Source organism: Mytilus trossulus, chromosome 3 (assembly GCF_036588685.1).
Source record: "Mytilus trossulus isolate FHL-02 chromosome 3, PNRI_Mtr1.1.1.hap1, whole genome shotgun sequence".
In the NCBI taxonomy this organism is placed as follows: domain Eukaryota; kingdom Metazoa; phylum Mollusca; class Bivalvia; order Mytilida; family Mytilidae; genus Mytilus; species Mytilus trossulus.
In genome coordinates, this window is record NC_086375.1 from 52060826 (window position 1) to 52084138 (window position 23313).

General features: G+C 29.8%; 1 protein-coding gene across 3 annotated transcripts in view; it reads left to right on the forward strand.

Moving 5' to 3' along the window:
• Positions 1-22830, forward strand: part of LOC134711788 (IQCJ-SCHIP1 readthrough transcript protein-like) — a 40560-nt gene extending 17730 nt beyond the window's left edge. For 2 of the 3 annotated variants that reach the window (XM_063572669.1, XM_063572671.1), the window contains 6 exons: positions 15627-15836; positions 16444-16560; positions 17204-17275; positions 18046-18211; positions 18860-18953; positions 20268-22830. In XM_063572669.1, the coding sequence (XP_063428739.1) occupies positions 15627-15836; positions 16444-16560; positions 17204-17275; positions 18046-18211; positions 18860-18953; positions 20268-20325 (717 nt within the window). In that variant the 3' untranslated portion in view covers positions 20326-22830. The remainder of the gene's footprint in view (positions 1-15626; positions 15837-16443; positions 16561-17203; positions 17276-18045; positions 18212-18859; positions 18954-20267) is intronic. The other variant, XM_063572670.1, reaches the window with a different exon arrangement.
• The last annotated feature ends 483 nt before the right edge of the window (positions 22831-23313 follow it).

Below are 23313 nucleotides of genomic sequence, written 5' to 3' on the forward strand. Positions count from 1 at the left end.
TTATTGAGGTGGGAACACATGATACAGGAGACAAAACAGTATTGTCTTGAGAAAGTTGATTAGTTAATCAAGTTATAATTAGATAAAGGATATAATTGTATTTATGAAGATTAATGGATAAAGTTTGTCTTTTTAAAAGAGGATTTGTACATGTAGACAATTTGTTTTGTAAAAGATACACGAAAAGGATGTAAAGAATCTGTAAATACCTTTCTCTCTTGTGGAATATCTCTGAATCAATTTTGCTGAAATAATTGTATGAATGTGACAGTTGTTATCTATGGAGTATATAGAATGGATATTTTAAATGTTGACAGAAGTGTTTTTAAGTTTAACTCTATTTCTCCTGTGAATAAAAGTTCTGGAATCACTCGCCTTGATCTTCACCCAAGACAATGTAATGCTGCCCATCAACATTACTGGGTAAGTGTGTTGTCCAATGGAAATTCAAAAAAAGGATTTTATTTCGTCCAATTTTGTCACTTGTCCATATGTGATCTTTTTTGTTATCACATGGAGTCTGTCCATAAGTTTTTACACTTTGGTCTACTTTAAAACTATTGAACAAAATAAAATCAAACATTGCAAAGATGTTCTTATGAAGGTCTGTTCCAAGTGCTGTTACTTTTGTGATGATCAGATTTCAAATTTGAACCCCAGCAGAGGTCAAAGTATATACATGTAGGAGCTCTTTAATATAGGAAATTGTTTTTTTTCTTTCCTTTTCTCTAGATCTATAACAGATGAAGTGTAATGTTGTTTACTTGTGTACAACATGTAACTTTTGTTGTTGGCCAAAAAATCCCTACGTACCTACCAAACCCTACAAGGAATGGGTAGGCGTTATCAAGCAAAGAGTTTGTTTTTTGTAACATTATTATTTCTTTACAAAAAAAATATCAAACTGTCTGTTTTGTGTCCTAGAACTTTTTGCATGTTTAAAAGTCACGTCACAATTCAAACACTAAGAAATGTAACCAATTTTCAGAATTCAAACAAAAAATCATTTGATATAGAAATGCAAAACAATTACCCGTACTTATAAATTATTTAAATTCATTTACCTTAATTTGATTCCTTTTTTAACATTGTTTAATGCTAAAAATCTATATTATTTTTTAAGTTCCAAGAAGATTAGCTATAGTAGAATGTCTGGAAATTTTTCTAGTTGATTTGACAGAGTGACATAGCATTGATGCGATACAGGTTTCCATTGAACCCTATGGGAAATCAATTTATCTTCTTCTGAAAATAAACTTTTTTCTGATTTGTCCCTGTTTAGCAGAAATTGTCTTTATATGGCAATCATAGCACTTCTCCCTTTTTCTATATATTGGCTATTATAATAAAAACCAAACTTGAATGTATGTTTTTTTTTTCACTTGCCAAACAATATCTTGCTGTGACTATATATAGCTATTTAAAAGAACTTTGATAAACTGCAATTATTTTAAGATAATCACAGCAAGCTAAGAAAGACAACTCAATAGACAATAGGGATTGAGAATAGATGAACTTCCTAAAAAAATGGCTTCAGAATGTTTGTCAATCATTGGAAGTATATAAATGTATTTATAATATAATTATATATGCCACATTAGTTTTACAATAATTTTGTTCATGGTGTATACTTTTATTTATAGTCTTATCATCATTACTCTTTTCTATCAGTAAATGTTCGAATTTTGGGAGCATCTTTGGAAACTTTATGTCCAACTTACCGTAATCAAACTTGGATAAATAATGCCATGGGATGGAGTAGACCTTTTCTACGTTATAGATCATGTTCTTGCATCTTTTAATTTATCATCATCAATTTAAAGTAAAATTTGTGCAAGATTTGGGTTTCAGAAATTTATCTTAAATTTTTTCAAACCTTATACTTAACTTGAAAATTGATGTTGGGAAGAATATGATCTCTATTGATTTTTTGGATTAATACATCAAAAGTCAGCATTTCATTTTAATAGATAGACTGCAATTTTTCGAAAAGTTTATTCTAGTCACTTTATTTCTGGCCATAATAATATCTTTACCAATTTTTGGTCACAATGGTGTATTAAGTTGCTTGTGTTGAAAAATATGGTACCCCTTGAGTATTCAGATAATTGGACAAAGGTCAAGGTTACAGAAGCATTGGAAATTATTGAACATCGTTTCTACATTATTTGATATGCATAATTTGTGAGCCGAATTTACAAAAAAGAAAAAGAAAAAAAAAGTTCTTCTTAAATACAAGTCCATGAATACTAAGGCAAGGCCTATGTACTCATGGTACTTAGATATAACACTCCTTAATCATGTTTATGTTCTTCCATTCCAGAAAAATTATAAAGGAAAAAAACAGTTCAGTTGTGAAAATTTGATTTCTTTTGAGAATTGTTTATAACCGTAAATTGATTGCCAGTTTGAGTGGGTAATATAATATTACTTTATGGTAATTAGAAACAATGTTACATAACTCAGTATTGATTTTGGTTATCCAAGGAATTGTCAATTGCCTTGCTCATATGATTTTTTTTTCATAGCTATCTTTGTATTGGTTTTTCGAAAGTGCAATTACATTATCTTTTTGAGATATTTAGACGGTGTAATTGGCTAGAATCATAACGTTTTAGTAAACAAAATATATAATAGTTGTAAATTATAGAATTCTGATTATCTCATCTTATAAATTCAATTGGCATGTATGCTATACATGTGCATGTTTACATGTGTTTCTTTGAAAATTGTATGTGAAATAGTTTTAAGTGTAGTCAAATACAGTTTTACTTTATATGATCAGTTTTGTGCTTTGAAGATGTACAATTGTAAATCAAGATGAAATCTCTGAAAAATCAAAGAATAAAACATGGGTTTAATACCTTACTTTGTTGAAACAAGAAAAATAGGGCAAGTAATTTGGATTTTTGTAATTGCTAAAATTTCCTAATACTTAAAGATCTTAAACTGGTATTTTTGGTAATTAAAAAGCCAATTGGCTTTCACAAATGTACATTTGGGGAAAATATATTTACAAGTCAGCAGTATGGTTTCATTTCAGAACTGTACCTATTTGACTAAACTGTGATTTAAATGGGTACTATTAATCGATTTCAAAATTTCAAAATGTCACAAACTGAAAACAATACTTTATATATTGTCATATTATTAATGAAGTTTTAAACATGAATGAATAATAGTATATTTCACACAGACACACCTGATTAAGTTTTGACAATCTAATAACCAAAGGGTTACACAAAAATGCCGATTTGTTAAAGATTGCCAAATGAATAATGATTTATTGTGACTTTTTAAATTGTAGTCCTTTTAACCGTATAGACACACATGTGATATATATGTTACAGTATATACATTGTAACACACAGCTTATGTGGATGTATCTGCACAAAATTCCTTATCATAACTTATTGAAATGAAATGGATTTATTTGGTGAATTATGATTCAATTTATTTTTTTGCTGACTTCTTGATAACAGGTATGACCGTGTGTAGTTGATTGTATATTCTTTCCTAAAAAAAATAGTTTTAAAATTTACACAGTATCTCTTTAATTATTTCCTCTATTTAAACACACAATATGAATGGACATACAAATTGCTGAAAAATGGTAAAATTTGTGGAATTTTAGAAGAGATTAAAAAATAATCCTATTATTTGATAATTTAAAGTGTCAAAGTTCAAGTAATCTTTGTTATTGTTTCAAAAGAGGATCTCCATGGGATAAACTGAGTTATTTAATAGATGTTGTTTTAATGTTTATGTTTTGACAGTGAAGTTTACAAAATAAAGCATTATCTTTTCTTAAAATTTGAAATATTCTTTACTACCCTGAAATAATTTGCTGATATATAGCTACATGTATATAGTCCCACAATTAAGTGCAATACTTACATGTAGGATTCTTGCCATAAGAACATTATTACACATAAAAGATAAAACAAACCAGCTTTGAAGCCAAAGATAATGAAGTATAGATAATTAAAAGTAAGAATATAAGTTAAACAAACTAAAACATTTTAAGTCTGAAACTGAAAGATTAGATTTTGTGAAAATTTTGTTGGAGTTATATTACTCATTATGTACTTTGTCAGGAAATGAGATAATTGCTTTGGAACATTCATTGATCACAAAATATAGTAATTGGGTTATTAATAGTACATGTATGTAAAAATCACCGACTCAACTATAAAGTGGAATTCATTTTGGGGTAATTATACTTTATTGTTACATCTTTTTCTTTGTTTATCCATGTACATGTAGTTCAAACAAAATTTTAAAAAAGATAGCAAGAGATTTATTTATCGAGTTGAAAATATTGAGGTTTGGATAGGATTAAATTTTCATAAATAGTGAAAAGATAGATAACATGTGTATGTAAGTAAATATGATCCATTCATATGCAAATGAATGTAATACAAATTCTGATATATATTTAAATGAAAAATGAAATATTTTAACACACCTATGAGTTTACTTAGGCAAAGATAACATGTTAAAGTCAAAATCATGACCCTAGACAATGATTTAAAAACATTAATAGATATACCTATAAAGTTTCACTATTGCTGGTGCAGTTACAAAGTCTGGGTAATGAAAATGTTCAAAATGCTTCACCTAATCAAACTCTTTTGACAGAACAAATTTGGACAGTGTCCTAAGTTAAAACGTTGTGCTCTGAAAGTGGAAATTATCAGAAATGAGTTAGTTATGAAGTGAGGATATACTATGGCGGGAATTGAGAATGAAGATGTGGAACCACTCAATTTATATTTTACTGATCGTAGCTCCCTTTATGAAGGATGGGATGATTCCGACATGTATGATTTTACAGAAAGCTTTAATAATATGTCACTGAAACCATGGATAAAACGAAATGAAACAAACATGGTAAATAATAAGATGTCATATTTTATAGATATTATTTCTATTTAACACACTATGTTTTGGCACCACATTGAGTGTGTCTGAAACTTTTTACAATTCAGTTTTTAAATGTGCAACAAACATCCAATGGTATGTTTAATATGTTTCTCTTCTCTGCAGAATTTGAACTATTATTTAGTATTTTGTATATAAGCTTTTCTGGTGTATGGACTTGAAATAGCACAGTGTTGACTTGCAGCATTTGGATCATGTATCCTTATCATAGTAGACATCTAGTGTTTATACAATTATGTAATAGAAACTAAAAATTATCAATATTTCTGACACAATACTTGACATACACATGCTAAAACTTATTACTCAACCATTTCAAGTGTCCATAAAAGGTCACACTAGTATAACTTCATAAATATAAATTTGAAACATCATTTTGAAATAGATATAGATGTATTCTTCAGAATGATGGTAATGTTAATATTGTCCTCCTACGCTTTGCCATACTTGTACTTAATATTTTCATTATAATTCACATTTCTTCGACCAAGAATTGTTATTCAGATGATTATAGTTTGATGTTAATTTCGGTTGATCATAATCAATTACAAACAAAAAAGACCTCCAAAAACCTATCAAAAGCGCAATGGATATATTGATTGATGTAAACTTTATATTGAAGCTTTAACAAATGTAATTATGTCTAAGAAAACTTATTTCCATTAGTAAGTTGTCTATTAGTCTGGAACTAATGTTTTGGACATACCATATTGTATCCGATTTATTTACATATCCATGGTCTAAGTAGTTTTCTTCCCACACTGCCATAAATCATCAGGAAAGATAAATATTTTTCTCTGGCTACCCATTTGCATTTTCAGAATTTCACGTTATTTTTTCAATAGAAAATACGTAGATTTTATATTCATTACCATTTTTTAGATAACTACATTTTAGAAATTGTTTATCTCTGGAATAAGTTCTCCCACAATGTAATTTTGCCTGCCCATAAGAGTAGAAGAGCACAATTATCTTTTGCCCATAAGAGTAGACCTGAGTGACCATTGGTATCTTTTGTCTGTTTGAATAAAAGAGCAATAGTGTCTCTTGCCCTTTTAAATCAGGGGTAATTAATAATTACTATAATTATTATCAAGACAATATGCAAGTAATACTTTTTTAATTTATAAATGTTTTACATTTTGATATTAAAGATATGATTGATTTTGTATTTTATATTTATTTCTAAGAACTTGAAGACTGATAAAATCCACTGAAATTCTAGTATTTTATTGCTTTATCTTAAAAGCTAGAATCATATAATTTCATAGCTTAAGAAAACCATTTATTATCTTAAATATTTGCAAGGCAAATGAGAAATTACAGTAGTGAATCATAGCAGACACTATAAATTTCCTATTAAGCAAATGTAGAAGCATTATAAATCTACACTTTCCGTGCAGCATTCTACAATTATTTTGATATATGAGTGTAAATTGTTGTAGAAAACACGGTTTTATTAAAAAAAAATCTAGTGTTTCAAAACGAAAAGAGATTTTTATTACTCTACCATAAAGCATTTGAACATTGACTCCTTAAGTCTGGGTTTACCACTGTCTTTATTCTTTGGTTTCTTTTTAAATGACTTTAGATTGTCTCCACCAAAGTATTGAAATTTTTATTAGGTTAGTTTATGCTTTACATCAGAAGAGATGATTTCAGGTTCTTAATTGTGATCTTCCCATTTCTATGTAGCAACATTCCAGCAGCGCCTGCATATTGAGTTCTGTATATATATCCCCAGTTGAAACAGTATTCCATGGCTTAAGTTTTATATCATGATTTCAATTGATAGAGGGTTGCTGCTCACAAGGAAGCTTTCAAAACTAGCCCTTTAAAGGGGTGAAGTTGAAATCATCCCTTCTAAAAAAAAATTACAGACGCCATCACCAGTTGATTGACTGTTATGGAATATATATCTGTTGGACATATGATATATACAATATTATAGTGCACATTAAAATCAGCCTCTCATAATTTGATGTAATTTTATCAGAATCTTGATCATGTAATGCTATTTGTGCACCTATTTTGTTTTTTTAGGTTTTAATTATTTTTTGTGTTTTCCCTTATCAAATATGGACTTTCCCAATGCTTTGTTTGGGGTGAACAATTTTTATCAGCAACTCTTCCTTAACAACTTATTACAATTTATGAAAACTTTCCTACAATAAAATGGTTATTGTTCATCTATTTGTAGGCCTTTAATCACTGGCAAATCTAGAAATTTTCATAAGTGGGGGCCCACTGACTGCCTAAGAGGGGCTCGCTCCAGTCACGCTTCAGTGATTCCCTATATAAGGCATTAAGCAACCAAATTTTTTACCTAAAAGGGGGGTCCGGGCCACCTGCCCCCCCCCTAAATCCATCTCTGTTTATTTTATTTTGGCATATATAAAATGATATCACTTTTACCATTCATGAGTTTAATGCCCCTTTATACACATAAAAATTTCAGAATTTTGTTTCCATTGTCTGACTTTAGTTTGCCTGAACCAAATTTTATCAAACTTATATACAATGCTTATTATATTATTACCACAGAATCAGATCAAGTTTGGTTGCTGTCACTAGTACTGCTCTTGAGTCATAAGCCCTTTTTATTAATGGAAAAAAAAGCTAAATATGTCATTGTTGTTCTCTAACTTTAGTTTGCCTCCACCAAATGATATATGAAACTTATACACAATGCTTATAATCACTATTGGTCTTAACTATGTGAATCCTGCATCTGTATGTAGAAGTTTATGCATATTTTCAAGCTTGGGCATGTGTATCCCATAATGACATTCTCCATTAACTTTTTATCAACAGCATTTATTTGGGTTTGCCTTACTGAATCTTATAGAAACTCTTTCATTGCTTTATAAGGGGTGTACCAATTTATTGAAACCTTTCTTTTTATTATGGTCTCATCTATTAGATTTACCCCTTTTTGAATTTTGTAGGCATCTATTTTCAGTGTCAACCGCTTACTTTATTAATATATGTAAATTAAGACAAGATTATTTGAAAGGAGCATGTGTTTTCAGTAATGATATAATCTAATAAGTTATGGCGCTTTGTATCTTGCCTGGTTTACTCATTGGTTGGTCAGACATTTTTATTACTCTAAATCCCATAAGGTGACATTCTCTTTGTGATTTTACTGTGTTGTTTATTTAATATTGATGATTTTCCCTACATCCAATTCCCAATAGAAGTTTACGACTATAAGTATATAATGTAGTGTTGGCTTCTCACATTGTCAATTTCATTTTAGCAAATATTGGATCTACTTTGCTGCTCATCAATGGATATTTTATAATCAAATTCACAATCTAATCAAACACAGCCTTAGAGTTGTGTACTTAATTTTTGTGATTTATTAAGTGCATAGATTGAGTTGAAAGTACTTTGAGTGGAAAATTGAAGAAATAACAATGTTATCAGAATTTCAGAATAAGGATAAGATATGAGCTTTAGAGATTGGGGAAAAAAATTGGATAGTTTTTATTACTTTTTTTTTTAATTAAAAGTGAATTTGTGATAGGAAGTTGTTTATAATCACTTGTTTTTGTAAAGTGAAGATCATGCACTGGATTTTCGTTGGATTCTGTTCACAAACAATGGTAAGGATTTTTTCCAAGTCTGTGCCACTGGATGGTATTTATATTATGTTCATTTTATGTCAATGAAGTACCTCTTTTGTTTAATTGAGCATAAGTGTTATCTCTGTGATATATTTTCTTGAAGGTCTCGTCTTCTTAGTTTCAGTTTTATAGTTTTTGTGAGTAAGCCATCTTAGAGCGCTTAATAGTTCTATCTGTCTTTTTTGTCTGTCAGTTAACTGCTAGTAGTCTGTTGTTATTTATGTATTATTGTCATTTTGTTTATTTTCTTTGGTTACATCTTCTGTCATCAGACTCGGACTTCTCTTGAACTGAATTTTAATGTGCGTATTGTTATGCGTTTATTTTTCTACATTGGTTAGAGGTATAGGGGAAGGGTTGAGATCTCACAAACATGTTTAACCCCGCCGCATTTTTGCGCCTGTCCCAAGTCAGCTGGCCTTTGTTAGTCTTGTATTATTTTTATATTAGTTTCTTGTGTACAATTTGGAAATTAGTATGGCGTTCATTATCACTGAACTAGTATATATTTGTTTAGGGGCCAGCTGAAGGACGCCTCCGGGTGCAGGAATTTCTCGCTACATTGAAGACCTGTTGGTGACCTTCTGCTGTTGTTTTTTATTTGGTCGGGTTGTTGTCTCTTTGACACATTCCCCATTTCCATTCTCAATTTTATTATTTACTTATCAATTTTGTGTTATGCATTAGTTTGTTTGAATTGTCATGATTATTCTATGTTTTTTTTTTCAAAGAACAGTAATTTTGAAATTTTAGTCTGTACATAATAACTGCTGTATAAATAATTTTACATAAAATTTATTTATTGCGAAAGTTGCAAAAAAGATTTTGATTAAATATCATGGAAGACAATTGCATTTGGAGATTTTGAAAAAAAAACTCTTTTTTGGGTTAAAAAAATAGGAATTATTTTATTACCTTGATTCCAGTTGAAAACTGGAGAAAACTTAAAGTATATATGTTATTGTAACATGACTCGGTCTCTTTTTTAACATGACTCTGTTTCTGTTTGTTTTTTTATATGGTTGAACTATGGTGTTTACTGTAACCGTGCAGGTGCTTTTGCATATATAAGGAATACATTTTTTATCTGCCCCTTCTCTTGAAACACATAAATGTTTTTTTTAGAAAGGAAATTAAGTTACTTCTAATAGCCTTATTCAACTTGGTTTAATGTTATCTTTACCCAAAAAATTGACATAGCTAAAAAATTGATGGAAACCGTTTGCGGGTGCGAGTGCTGTCATGTAGTGGTATTTAGCCTACTCTTTTTGAAATCTACATGGGTGTCTTTACCATGCAAAAGATATGGCTCTCTCTTAAATTTTGTTACCTTGATTCCAGTTGAAAACTGGGGAAAACTTAATATAGATGTTTGTAGTTGTAATTGTAACATGACCATGCAAGGGCTTTTGTATAAAAGGCAATAGCCTGCTCTTTTTGAAATCTACGAGGGTGTCTTCACCATGCAAAAGATATGGCTCTCTCTTAATATGTGTCAGCCATTTATCATCCCCTTTCGACAGACTATCATCATTTCCTCTAGACAATACTCGCAAATTTCTATTATAACTAGAAAATAGGGGTAAAGCAAATGTGATCATTTTCTATACCGGTTGTTTAGATGATCAAATATTACAATCAGTCCTTAGATGATCCCTTCTGAAGTTTAACCATCATTGTTTCCCCCCTATTAGCCATTGTTAAAATGGCACTTTTCAAAAAATTGTGCAGAATTTATCTTTGTTTCAAATAAAGAAATACTTGGCATGCGTAAAGTTTTATCCTGTCCAGTACTACAGGAAAAAATTCACATTACAAAAATGTAGCATTGCATTTAAGGAAATAAGCATCTCTAGATTGAGTAAAACCTAGCTTGTAACCTCAAGTTTTCAAAATATAATTGGAAACACCAAATCAAATATCCTGGTTCTTTAAAAGACCAAAAATATATGTTCATGACTTAGAATTTTTTCTGCAATGAAATGCAGGGTGAACTTCTTACGACTGTTAAATTCAAAGGAATATTTTTAAAACTTGTTTTGGCATGAAACTGGATGTGACATGTATACTATAATACAGTTGTAATAAATGACCAAAATGATACCAAATCTTAATCCATCTGGATTCTGTGAATTGTTTCTCCTTGATTTTAAAACATATATAAATCTGATATATCATCCTCCAAACAATGTAGACATCACCTTGTACATGATAATACATTCATAAATGGTACAACCTACAAAAAAGTAAAATCACATAAATAATAACTCCAAGGAAAATTCAAAACTGAAAGTCCCTATAATCAAATGGCAAAATCAATGAATAAATCACATCAATGGAATGGACAACAACTGTCATATTCCTGACTTGGTACAGGCATTTTCAAAATGTAGAAAATGTTGGATTTAACCTGGTTTTATAGCGATAAACCTCTCACTTGTACATCAGTCGCATCAAATTTAATAATATTGATACTGATGCATGAACAAAACAAACAGACACAACTTTGAAACGAAATTTTAATAAAACAATAGGAAGTACTTTACATTTGAAGAGTCTTTTTTGTTGTTTTTTTGGTAAATAAAAATTTATTTTGCATTTAAAGTAATCACGAAAAAGTATTGAACGAAACAACACTCATGAGAATAACGCTTGACATAAAAGAGGGAAATAAATAGAGTTAGAAAAGTATTCATTATGAAGAAAAAACTTTCTTGTATGAAAAACATGAAAATCAGTATTTATATATTCTGCAGACATTGAAGTTAATAAGTAGATAGATTAATAATTTTAAGCTTATTGAACTTTCATAAAAGAACAGTATTTTTTTTTCAAATCAGAACTCTGCAAAGAAAAATCAATTACTGATTCATTAAGAGGCTTGTTTCCTTCCTTCATGATTGTACTTCATATAACATTAGACGAAACATGATAACGAAACAACCTAGAATTTGTCTTCAGTATCAGAATCAGAAACTTGTAATTGTATCATTCTAATGTACATCCCCATTGTTTGTGACTTAATTTTCCATGATGTCAGATAAATACTGATCAGTAATGGCTTAAAACTATTACAAGTGACATACCCGTAGCCGTGGTTCTGGGGGTTCGGATGAACTCACCCCCCCTTGAAAACAAATAAGCACTGTTAAAGTCAATGTTCTGTTCGAATTGTGACTGTTAAAGTTGAGCCCCCCTTGGAAATTACTGGCTACAGGACTGAGTGACATCTGCACAAACATCAAATCTTTTTCTTTTTAAATGTAATGTGAAAATATCGTCATCTAAATTATATAAGTATATCTCAGCTCAGATGGTTTTCAGGAGTGGCCATTCCTAAATTTTCCCTCACCAGGAATACATGTACTTTAAGGCAAAAGATTAGACATAGATTGAATATTTTACACCGGGGATATAATATAATCTAAACATGCTAAAGTAATCAATACTTTCTAAAGTCAGTTTTTCTTGAGGGAATTGTAACCTTCCTAAAAAATACATAATAATTCAAGAATATATCAGAATGCTCTTAAAAACCATGGTTAATAAAGTCAAAAACTATGGTTAATAAAGTCAAAAACAATAAATACTCTCCAGACAATATCCATGTTCATTCCATTTTAGATATGTAGGAATTTTATGCTTTAAAATTTAAAACTAAATGAGTTTAAGACTTGATACCCTAAGTGAAGTTAGATACATGATTTGAAAAATTCAAATTGAAAGTTGCCTTGGATATTTGGGGACTAATAAATGGGAGATGGATAATGTTTCAGATGCAATACTTAGTATATAGACTTTTGAGAGGTGATTGCTTTTGTTGTGTTTTGGCCTATTGATGTTGGTTTGGTGATAGACTAACCACACAATAAATCAGTGTAAATCACATGATTCTGCATGTACCCATCTCAGTAGGTCTAATGAATTCATTTTCAATTTATTTTATACTTAACCAAATTGCGAGTCAGAAATTAGTGGGAGTTTATAGGATTTCATGTTCAAGGGTTATATTTGCTGTTTGTGATCAGCTACAATAACAAGAAGATATATTTGATTTTATATTGAAACCAGTCCTAGAAGAATCAAATCTCATGTTATTATTCCAGTTCTTTTTAATTCAAACAGCAGAATTAATTTTCAGTATCTTTTCTAATAAAATGAAGAGAATTTCCTTGGGAAAACACACATGATTCATTACTATGATATAAATTTCTTTGGCAAACATGAGTTTGATTTCAGAGTCAGAAATGTATTACAAGATTGAGATAGATTAATTGCAATGTAACCAAGCTTATGTTTCAAGAAATTGTTAGAAAGGCATCTTGTAATTGTAAATTTCAAAGGCTTTATGGTTTTCTATCACTGTCAGTAAATATTACACAGTAGTTTACAAAACTTTTGGAGTGTAAAATTACTATGGTAGTTCAACATAAATTTCTTTTACATTTGTTATTGTTGTTTCAATATGATTGACAGTTATGGCTTTTCTACACTCTTCACTACACTTCCAAAAAGTTATCAAATTTTACAAACCTGGTCCTTTTAAATTCAGTTTGCCAAGTTTTTTCTCCTATGAACAGACATGATATCAGTTTATCAGTACCACTACATAGCAGTAGGGTAATTCTATTAAAACCCACATTTTATGAAGACCAAGTTTCAATTACCGGTACAATGCAGTTATCTTAATCTTTATCAAAATTGTTTTTACCAGTAAATTGATTCTTTGAGTCTCTGTTATATATATATTGAATAAAAGAAAATTGCTAAGTATGAAACAAAACTGTTTGTACAGTACTTATTATTTTGTGCCTGATGGACATTTATAATATTTTCTGACCATCTGACCCCTAATCAGATAGAATATCAGATATGAAATAAATTGTAAATATGGCCCTTGCTATGGCAAAAATCCATAGACTAAATAAAACAAGTAAAACCTAATGGTTCAAATATTGGTTTTTATATCAGACTTGTGTTTATACAGACCAATGTATTGTGAAACATGATGTCAAAATATGGAAGTACAAATGATGCTTTAATTATAGTTCTTATGAAATAGATGACAGCTTTATTATTTGCTGTCTACATGTATTGGTAATCTGAACAGTTTCCAATATATTTATTTAATATTGGCACTATTAGCCAGCCAATCTGTCTCTTAATTACCACTCTAGATTTTGATATGGGACAGAAATTTGAATTAAAGGCATATAATCGAAATCATAGATGATGTGTAAATATAAAAGTATTCAAAAGAGCTTAGCAACTTTCCTGAAAAACAGCAGTGAGGGGAAAGGGTTACAAGTAGTGAACGATTCATCTTGTTTTAATTTGAAGTGTACAGTAAATGTCATTATTAGAATGTACTCAATGTAGGAACACAATTCACCAAAGATCAGATGAATACTAAAACAGTTTTAGCCTCTTTTGCATTAAATCATTTGTAGCTAAAAGGACAAACATTTACAATAACCAGTCATATTACTTCTTTCATAAAGTAATTGTGTTTACGGAAGAAAAATAGTAATTCAATAAATAAAACAATTGATTTTTAGTATATAAGAAAATTTGTCTCTTTTTTCTATGAATAATTGATGAAGTTGATTGGGTATCTTTATTAGTGGAGAAACTCGTTGTGCTTATGAAAAGAGTCTTTGGCAAATCTTAATCAGATATTTTGTTTACAGTTTTCTTTTTTACATCTATTTCAACAAACAGTCCAAATTTCAATGGTACCATACTGCCTTATTTTGTCAGAATTTCTTGAGGACTTGGAAGTTTTATGACTTCAAGGCCATTTTTTGTAAGTACTCATAATCCAAAATCAAAATGCTGGATTTCATGTTTCAAGCATGTTTTTTGTGCTTTGAGCACTGAGCAAAGTTTTGCTTCAACCCCTGATTCCTCATGGGAATGATTTATTCTCCACATTTCACATCATTTTATTATCATACTAGAAACATGTTTTGCCTTGTTTATATTTTGAATAATATCTATCATGTTTCACATATTTCATAATTAGTACATGTATATATGTTACTATGTAAATCAGTGTTTGAGCTTTTTTTAATCAATAATTAATTATTTATCTAATGCTGTTGTTTTATGAATATCTCACAACATGAATAATATATACAAAGAAGGATCTATTTCAAGAAAACATGATATAGCTTTGATGAAAAAACTTAACTTCAAAATGGCATCAAGCACAAATATCCCCATAGGAAATTAGAAGAAAAGTTGTGACCTTAGTCTAATGTATTGGTCATTTGGAACCTTTCCCAGTAAAACAGGGATAGAAAAGCTATGGTTCAATTGATTAAATAGAAAATATTACTTTAACAGTACACTGAGTACAGGCTGTAATTCTGTCCATGACCCCAGCTCTTCAAATAAGGTAAACGGACCTGTATTTCAATCCATTGCTCTAACTGCGTGCTGGATTTCAAGATTATTTTAGATAATTTTCTTTTGTGGACTTCTTTTTTAATGACATAAAAAGCAAAAGAGAATCAGATTTAATGAACATAATATAATGTGATGTGTTAATATTATATGATTAAGATCAAGTTCTCTCTATACTGTAAAATGTTAGGAATTGCTTATTCAGCGTTTTATTTCATAATCATTAAAAACGAGTTTTATATACCTGACTGATATGACAGAAATAGAAAATTGTCAGTAAAAAAAATTAATCTTTTTCTTACTATGAAAAATCAATAATTTGAGGTCGGTATGTAGGAAGGATTGATAAAACACTTTTGTGGCAATAGTGGTTTGTAATATTATTTTAAGACTTTCATAACTAAATCTTGTCTAAATTATAGTGAGGATATGAAACATACTTTTAAAAGTGTTCTTTCCATGAGAAAGGTTTGTAAATTGGTATACCACATCTGACACTACACAGGTTTCCTTTGAAATAATATATCATGAAAAATAAATTCCCATGGGAAAATCGCTATCTAAGAATTTGATTTGGTTATATATACCTGTTACTTAGTAGCTAAATGCAAAAATATAGTGATTACAATTGTATTTTTTCAGTCCCAGAAAAATGATCGTGAGGAAATCCGTAGAAAGCTTGCTATGGGACCTGTTGAGGATGACTTTGAAAGTGAAATGTTTAAGAAACCAGGTTTTTCATCCAAATTACAGACGGGTATGAACTTACAGATCTGCTTCATGAACGAATCTCAAGGGGACAAAGATGAGACAACTGTGTCTTTACCTGATGTGGTTCCTGTCATTTCAGAGGTATGAGCTAATATTTAAATCCTGAAAATAACCCCCACACCCTTTTTATAAGACTCCTAAATTTTTGTGGTTGTATATTGGTATCACTCTGTCTTCCTCGTTGTCGCTGTCTGTGTCGTTTGAAGACAGTTGGTTTCCAGACAATAACTTTAGTATAAGTGAATAGAAAACACACAAGGTTTATAACCTCAAAAGGATGCTTGGGATTGATTCTGGGGGTTATGGTTCCAACAGTTAAGGAATGAGGGGCCAAACAAAGGCCCCAAATAAGCATTTTAGTCGTTTCCAGACAATAACTGGTGTTTAAGTGTATGAATCTCTTTGAAATCATACCACAACTTTCCATGCAATAAAGGGATGGTTAGAATTAAATTAACTTTGGGGGGTTAAGGCTCAAACTATTAAGGAGATGGATGCAAAAACAAGGCCTGAAGGGTTTCCTGGCAGGCGGAAACCCAGTTGAAATAGAACAAAAGAATCAAAGCTCTTTCTTTGAGAAGCATTTTTCTTCGTTGTCTTTTTGTTGTTGATTTGCTGTCTAATGTCTTAAAATACAATGATTTTAAATGACTTACATTTGTTACTAAGTAATTTTTTTTTTCACCAGACAAAATCGGATGCTAAATCTACAGAAGATAGTAAAGGAGCAATAAATGATAGAGATGAGGATTTCTTCAAGAAACAAGCAAGATTACAACAAGAAGCTAAAATAGCATTAGCACAGGTATGTCAGGGGAAATTATTTACCCACAGATATATATTATACAGTTTACAACACTTGGTAAAAACCAGCACAATTTGCAAACCCAAAAAGACTTATTGTAAAAGAACAATTATTAAATTGTAAGTGACATTGTAAGCAGCCACCAATCAAGGCAGTCAATTCAAAGTTTATAAAGAAGTACTTATATGAGCCTGTTTGAGTTTGAAATGCTGCTATTAAATGAATAAGAAATTTTACATTAAATTAGCAAGCAGGGACTCTGACCTGTTTGTTATTCATGTTACAGTTACATTAAAAATTGTGCAGTGTTCAAATGTTAGGTTTTCTAATCAGTTATATTAGTGTAAAAGAGTCCTCAATAAACCACAAGTATTTCAGGTATGCCATTTCACTATGAGGTTGTATTACTTTGTTAACATTTTTTTGTTATTATGCTGGGGTATAAAATTTCGCAATAAATCTCTATATTTATGTTAAAATTTAGAACCTGTAAAAGACTTCAAGATATTACCATATCTTTATATCTGCTGTAAAGGTATTCAAAATGCTGTTTGTTCTTAGTGACAGAATGAATTGAATCTTCTATAACACATTTTGTTTAAATTTTTACTTTGGTGTATTGACAAACTATTTGATTTTTCAGGCTAGTACTATGGCTCATATGCAAGTAGAAGTGGAAAAACAGAAAAAGAAGAAATCCCCTGTAGCTGATATAGTAAGTCTGAATTAAGATGTCACTAGAGATATGATATACATTTGTATTTTAAAAAGGCTGATGTCTGAAATGACTTGAATAGGTTTCTTATAACTTCAAATTTCATGACTGGATAAATGCCTTTAGTCTTATTGAACCTTGCCTGTCTTAAGGTTGTTTATTTGACCAGGAGCCAGTCCAAATCAAAGATTTCGACATTGATATATACTGCTTGTGAATAATGTGCCATAAAAATTATTAAGTTTTGCAAAAATTACTGGTCCGAATAATTTTGACTAGTCTGGGGCATCAGACTAGTGACTAATGATGCAGGCTTGATTGCTAACTTGTTAGTATACTTGTTGAAGATCGATTCAGTGAACTTAACATGATTTTATCACACTAATAACTGGTTGTCTTAATGATGCATGTAATATTTACTGGGGAACATTCATTAACATGATTAATCTATAAATCAAAAACAATTAGAAAAACTATAATTTCAATTTTGTGTTCACAAACTAACTGTATTTTATGGGGTTATCTTAATGATGCATGTAATATTTACTGCGGAACATTCATCAATCTATAAAGTTAAAACCATTAGAAAGACTATAATTTGTGTTCATAAACAAACTTAACGTATTTTGATGTTGACAAATCAAGATCGTTAAGTCAGACTTCATTGGTTTTAATAGAACCCCAAAATTACTAAAAAGTAATCTCCTGAAAGAAGAGGTATGTAAGACACCAGTTGAGATAACAAGTAAAAGAATTATTTGTATTTGTAGATTGGTCTGCCATTTTCTAACCATCATAGATATGGTAAATCTGTTTATGAGATGAATGTAGGACAGTTACAGACACTTGTCAATGACCTTCACACACAAATAGAAAGTAAGTTGAATGTAGGACAGTTACAGACACTGGTCAATGACCTTCACACACAAATAGAAAGTAAGTTGAAGTTTTGATATCTCTGTAACATTGCAGATCTTCACATGACACCTTTACTTGTAATATTTTATATCAGAGGTAGATAATACTGCAAAATCCAATCTAGACGCATTAAGGAAAAGAAAACCCACTAGTAAATCTAGTCATAATGCTTCAACCACCATAGAACCTGATACCATATAGTCTTAAAAGGACAAATTTATTCACAATGGCGGTAATTAAAAAATTGAAATTCATAATTTATCAACCAAAAATTACCTCTCTCCACTACAAATATATTGTAATGACACTTCTCCATTGTTGAAGGTTTATCTTAACTAAAAAATCATAATTGTTTTGCATTTTGGGGTTGCTGTCTGATTTACTCATGTTTATCCTACATGATTTCTTGGAGCTGATTTTGAAATTACAATATTTACTTTATTGGAATTTATGATAACATTAATGGTACAAAATTTTACTTCACCAGATGGTCAGTGTGACAATTAATGTCTCTTCAGCAATGCTTGAGGCCAAAATATATTAAAAACAAACCTTTAAATTCATAATGTCTATGAATCCTGATACAATTTCACTAAAATGTTAAGTTCATTGAACAGCTGGTTATGGTCTGTTTTATGTTTGTTAACACTGATTTAATTTTTTAAGATTTAAATGAAGACTTGGTAAAACTGCTTATGGAAAGAGATGATCTACATATGATGCAGGATTCTAAACTTGTAGATATAGAAGATTTGACAAGGTAATTTTTGCCATCTATGTATTAAGCCTTGATTATCTGTGTGATATAACATTGTTATTTTTATAAGTTATATACAAATTTTTTCGTTGTGATATCTAAAAAAAAAATGTTTTCTTACAATTAGTTTTCTAAATGAATCTTTTTGCTTTTCAAGTTTCTACTTCAGAAGCATATCAGAACTACTCGATATTAAGTTTAAGGGTGGAAATCTTCTTCTCTTTTCTTTATATTACTTCTGTTATATTAATTTTCTTCTTGTTCATCTGTATTTCATGGAAAAATACTTTAACTTTTTCCAATATCTCTTTCCTTTGCTGTTGATCATGAATAAAATAGATGAACTACTTATACCACTTGGCTCAAAGGCTGGTGCTTAATAACTATCTTACATGGTAACAAAAGGGATATTATAAGTTATCTACGTTCATATCCGTAGATATGGATATTTTAACTCCCTGAAGTACCCCAGTACACCATGAGGCGAAGCCAAAGGGTGTACAGGGTACTGTAGGGTGTTAAAATATCCATATCTACGGATATGAACGTAGATAACAAATTTATCCCCGGTCTTAGTCCGAATCGTGCGAGTTTTATGGAAATTTGGGTACAAAGTGTAACGTGAAAACAATGTTTTTTTCATTATCTAAAAAAGTTTTATTAAAATATGGAAATTTAACATATTTTTTACCGGGTGTAGGGTACTACCTTTGGTAGAACCCTACAGGTGGTCAAATATAAGACGTTTTAAAAACGGAGACAGAGAAACTGGATTGAGTCAAATTTGGCGCTCAATGTTGTGAGAGTTACGTCATAGATGGTGTAAAGTCAACGTGGGTCATTTGCATATCTAGGTCAGCAGTCCCATTCCTTGAAAATGTGGCAGTCAAGTGATGCATTACATGACTGAATGAGTGTAAATAATCGACATAATAGGACAAAATTGTAATGAATTAAACGTTTAATTACAAACATCATGAATAATCTACAGAATTCAATATTTCAAAAGGAACAATCAAGAAACTAAGGAAAACTTGCGTGAAGTTCCCCTGGATAATGGTTAGCAACGTCCGGGGATATGGGTTAGCAACACCCAGGGGCTATGGGTTTTGTAACGACGTCTATTAACCAATCAAAATCCTAGATATATACTTAGCTGGGGATAAAACTGTTTGATGTCCAAACTACATCAAGCCAGTACTATCTTTTGACATGTTGTGATGGAAAAACATTACCAGATCTTCTTTTTAAAGTGAGAACATTTTTTTCTTTAATATATATACATATCAAACTTTGAAAATATTTATTTTTCTTCAGGAGAGCTGAAGAAAAGGCATACAGAATTAACAATAAACCACAGAAGGAAAAACTTTGACACTTATTAAAAGTGTAATCCATGTCTTCCTGTCATCTGACTTGCAAAGTAGTCTCCATTGGACATCATGCATCCAATCAAATGATAGACCCACCACCATGTGACTATGTGCCTAGCATGCAGGCAATGTGATTTTATGTATGCAAGAAGCTATAATCTAGATGTGATAAGAGAACAGGCATATGTTTAAATTTGTCACAAAAACAAGGTGTTTTTTATTATTTATTTTATAATATGTGCCAAAGATTACAGCAAGTTATTGTATGAAATCCATGTATCTGCACCAAAAATAAAATAATACCAGAAAATAATCATGAAATACACAGGAAAGTATACCAATTTCATGCAGACTTTATGAAATGCTATAATCACTTTTTGTAACAACTTAATATAGATTGATTTAAAAAGATTTTTACAAGATATACAAATTTCTTAAAATTTGTATTGTAAAACAATAAAGTTATGCATAGAAATGATGTCCATTCTTTTCACTATATTTTTTATTTCATTAATAAGAAGACAGTGGGATGATATCCATTTCTTTATCATCATGTTAAAAGTGTAACAATATTACAAATCATGTGAAGGTTGTAAAATTTACCAATATATAAATATATATATGTGAACAGTTATATTATAAACTTTAGTTATGATGTAGTCTGTTTTGATTTGGTGAAGTAATATTAATAGTATACATGTTATGAATTATGAAAAGTTTTTATTAATATACATTAGTTATACAGTGGATTTTTTTGTTAATGTAAAATATCTCAATGGTATTAATGATTTGTTTTCTGACATAATTTTCAATCTGCTGATATTTAAAAAAAAATAGAATCTCTTTTGCTTTCTAAGTTTATTTTATATGCCCCATTTATGGGCAGTTTTGTTTTTACAGTCTGTGCATCCCTTTGTTCTTCTGTCTTTTTTCCTTCAGGTTCAATGTAGTTTTTTTGAAGAAGTTGAAGTCCAATAAACTTGAAAATGTGTACACATGTTGCCTTTGATATGATTTTTCTAATTTAAATGCCAAATTAAGAGTTTTTACCCCAATTTTACTGTGTACTTTGGACACATTCTTATTCACTATTGTCTTCATAATATTTCTCAATTTTGTCTTCATAAGGTACATTATTATGAAAAAAATGCAGGCCCTTCAGATTAAAAGAAACCATTTATAGTTTGAATAAAAGCAAAACTCAATTTTATCAAAATAACAATCATTATTACTTTAAAGTCCACCTTTGATATGAGCCTTGATATTTCTTTCAAAATTTGAATAAAAGGAAATACTTTGGTAAAAGGGGACAGCTTGAGAGTTTCTTGGAAATATTTCTTATCCTGATTGTTGCTCAAATAAATAATGTGATTCAGACACTGAAGAGCAAACATTATTAACTGGCCTTAATTTTACTTGAATGCACTAAGTTGTGTATTCGAAAATGAATATTTCACAACAAACTAAAAAAATAAATATCTTGTTGGCATTATTTTGCCAGAGGAACAATTCAGGCTCTTAATCACCTTCTGGTATCTCTGAATTGTGTATTCCATCAACTTAAGATGAAAAAAAATTGATAATCATCATAGGAAAATAGAGAAATTTATACCTGAATGGTTAAAATTTCATGTAAACGGACGCTAACATACATTTTAACTCATTATCAGTTATCATCTAATTTTCATGGAAATGCAAGAAAAAAAGTACATTATATGTTTGCATTTACTAAAATTTCATCCAAAGTTTCGAATTTCTTTTGAAAATGGCATTGTTTTAAAAGTTTGGACCAAAAGATATCTTAAATGGTATACAATGGCATATATTACTTGATTGTGAGTTATATTTGAAAATACGCAATTTTACATTTCTGATGCATTATTTTTAGAATGTTTTTAAAGTTCATCCTTGAATATCATTAGAATTTTTACTTACAATTTATCCATAGGAATGAAATATTTTGTTTTCCTTTTTTCTCTACAATTTTATTTTGTAAAGATCCATATAAATAAGAGTTGTGTTGGAAACATTTTTTTCCAGATAATTGTTTGATATGAAAAGAATTGTGGCTGTGGCACTTATAAATGGATATCTTTACATTGATATGAAAATAATTGTGACTGTGCCACTTATAAATGGGTATCATAACATATTTATTTGAAATAGTTAGAGAGTTTTATAATATTTTTTACTCTAGTAAATAGTCATTTCATTTAATTATGAATCTAACAAAGTTGAAGTTGAGTAGCAACAGATATATACAATTTACAACAAGATCTAACAAAATTTCCAACAGATAATTTAGTTTTTTAGAAGTCAAGGCATAATGTTTGAAATCCTTGCTCAGATTCAAATGTAAATTGTATTTGAATTTAATGGGTTTTTTTATGATAATGTTTTTTGTTAAATTTTCTCTTGATATATTCCATATGTTAAAATCATGTATTTGTTATGATAGACTGAATATCATGTATTGATAATAAACTGCAATTTTGTTTTATAAAAAATGACTTTTTCATGAATTTAGTCTAGCCCCAAAAGGGCATAGTTACAAATGTATGTTTTATTCATATGATTGGTTTCTGTACCCATGAAACAGAAAAAATACAAGCTTAGCTGAAAGGACATCAAAACATTGACATATTGCCTTCATGAAAAAAAAGTTGTAAGTTCTTTATGTCAAACTCCTAATGGCCAGGGCCTTTTCTTCTTGAAATTCAGCCTTATTCATGATAAAAAGTATCATCACTACTTTAAATTATACTTATCTAATAACTTGTTCATCTTGTCTTTTTAATCATCTTAGATTTAATTATGGTTACTTGTTTTAACTATTATTAAACAAATACTGCTGAAACCTCTATTCAAATATTATCACTGTATTACCATTAAAGATGAATGTTTACAGATCAAGAAGGCAAAGTTAGTTTGGAGAGACAACTGCCTTTCAAATTCGATTCAGTGAACAGTAGTTGCTACAATAATCTAAA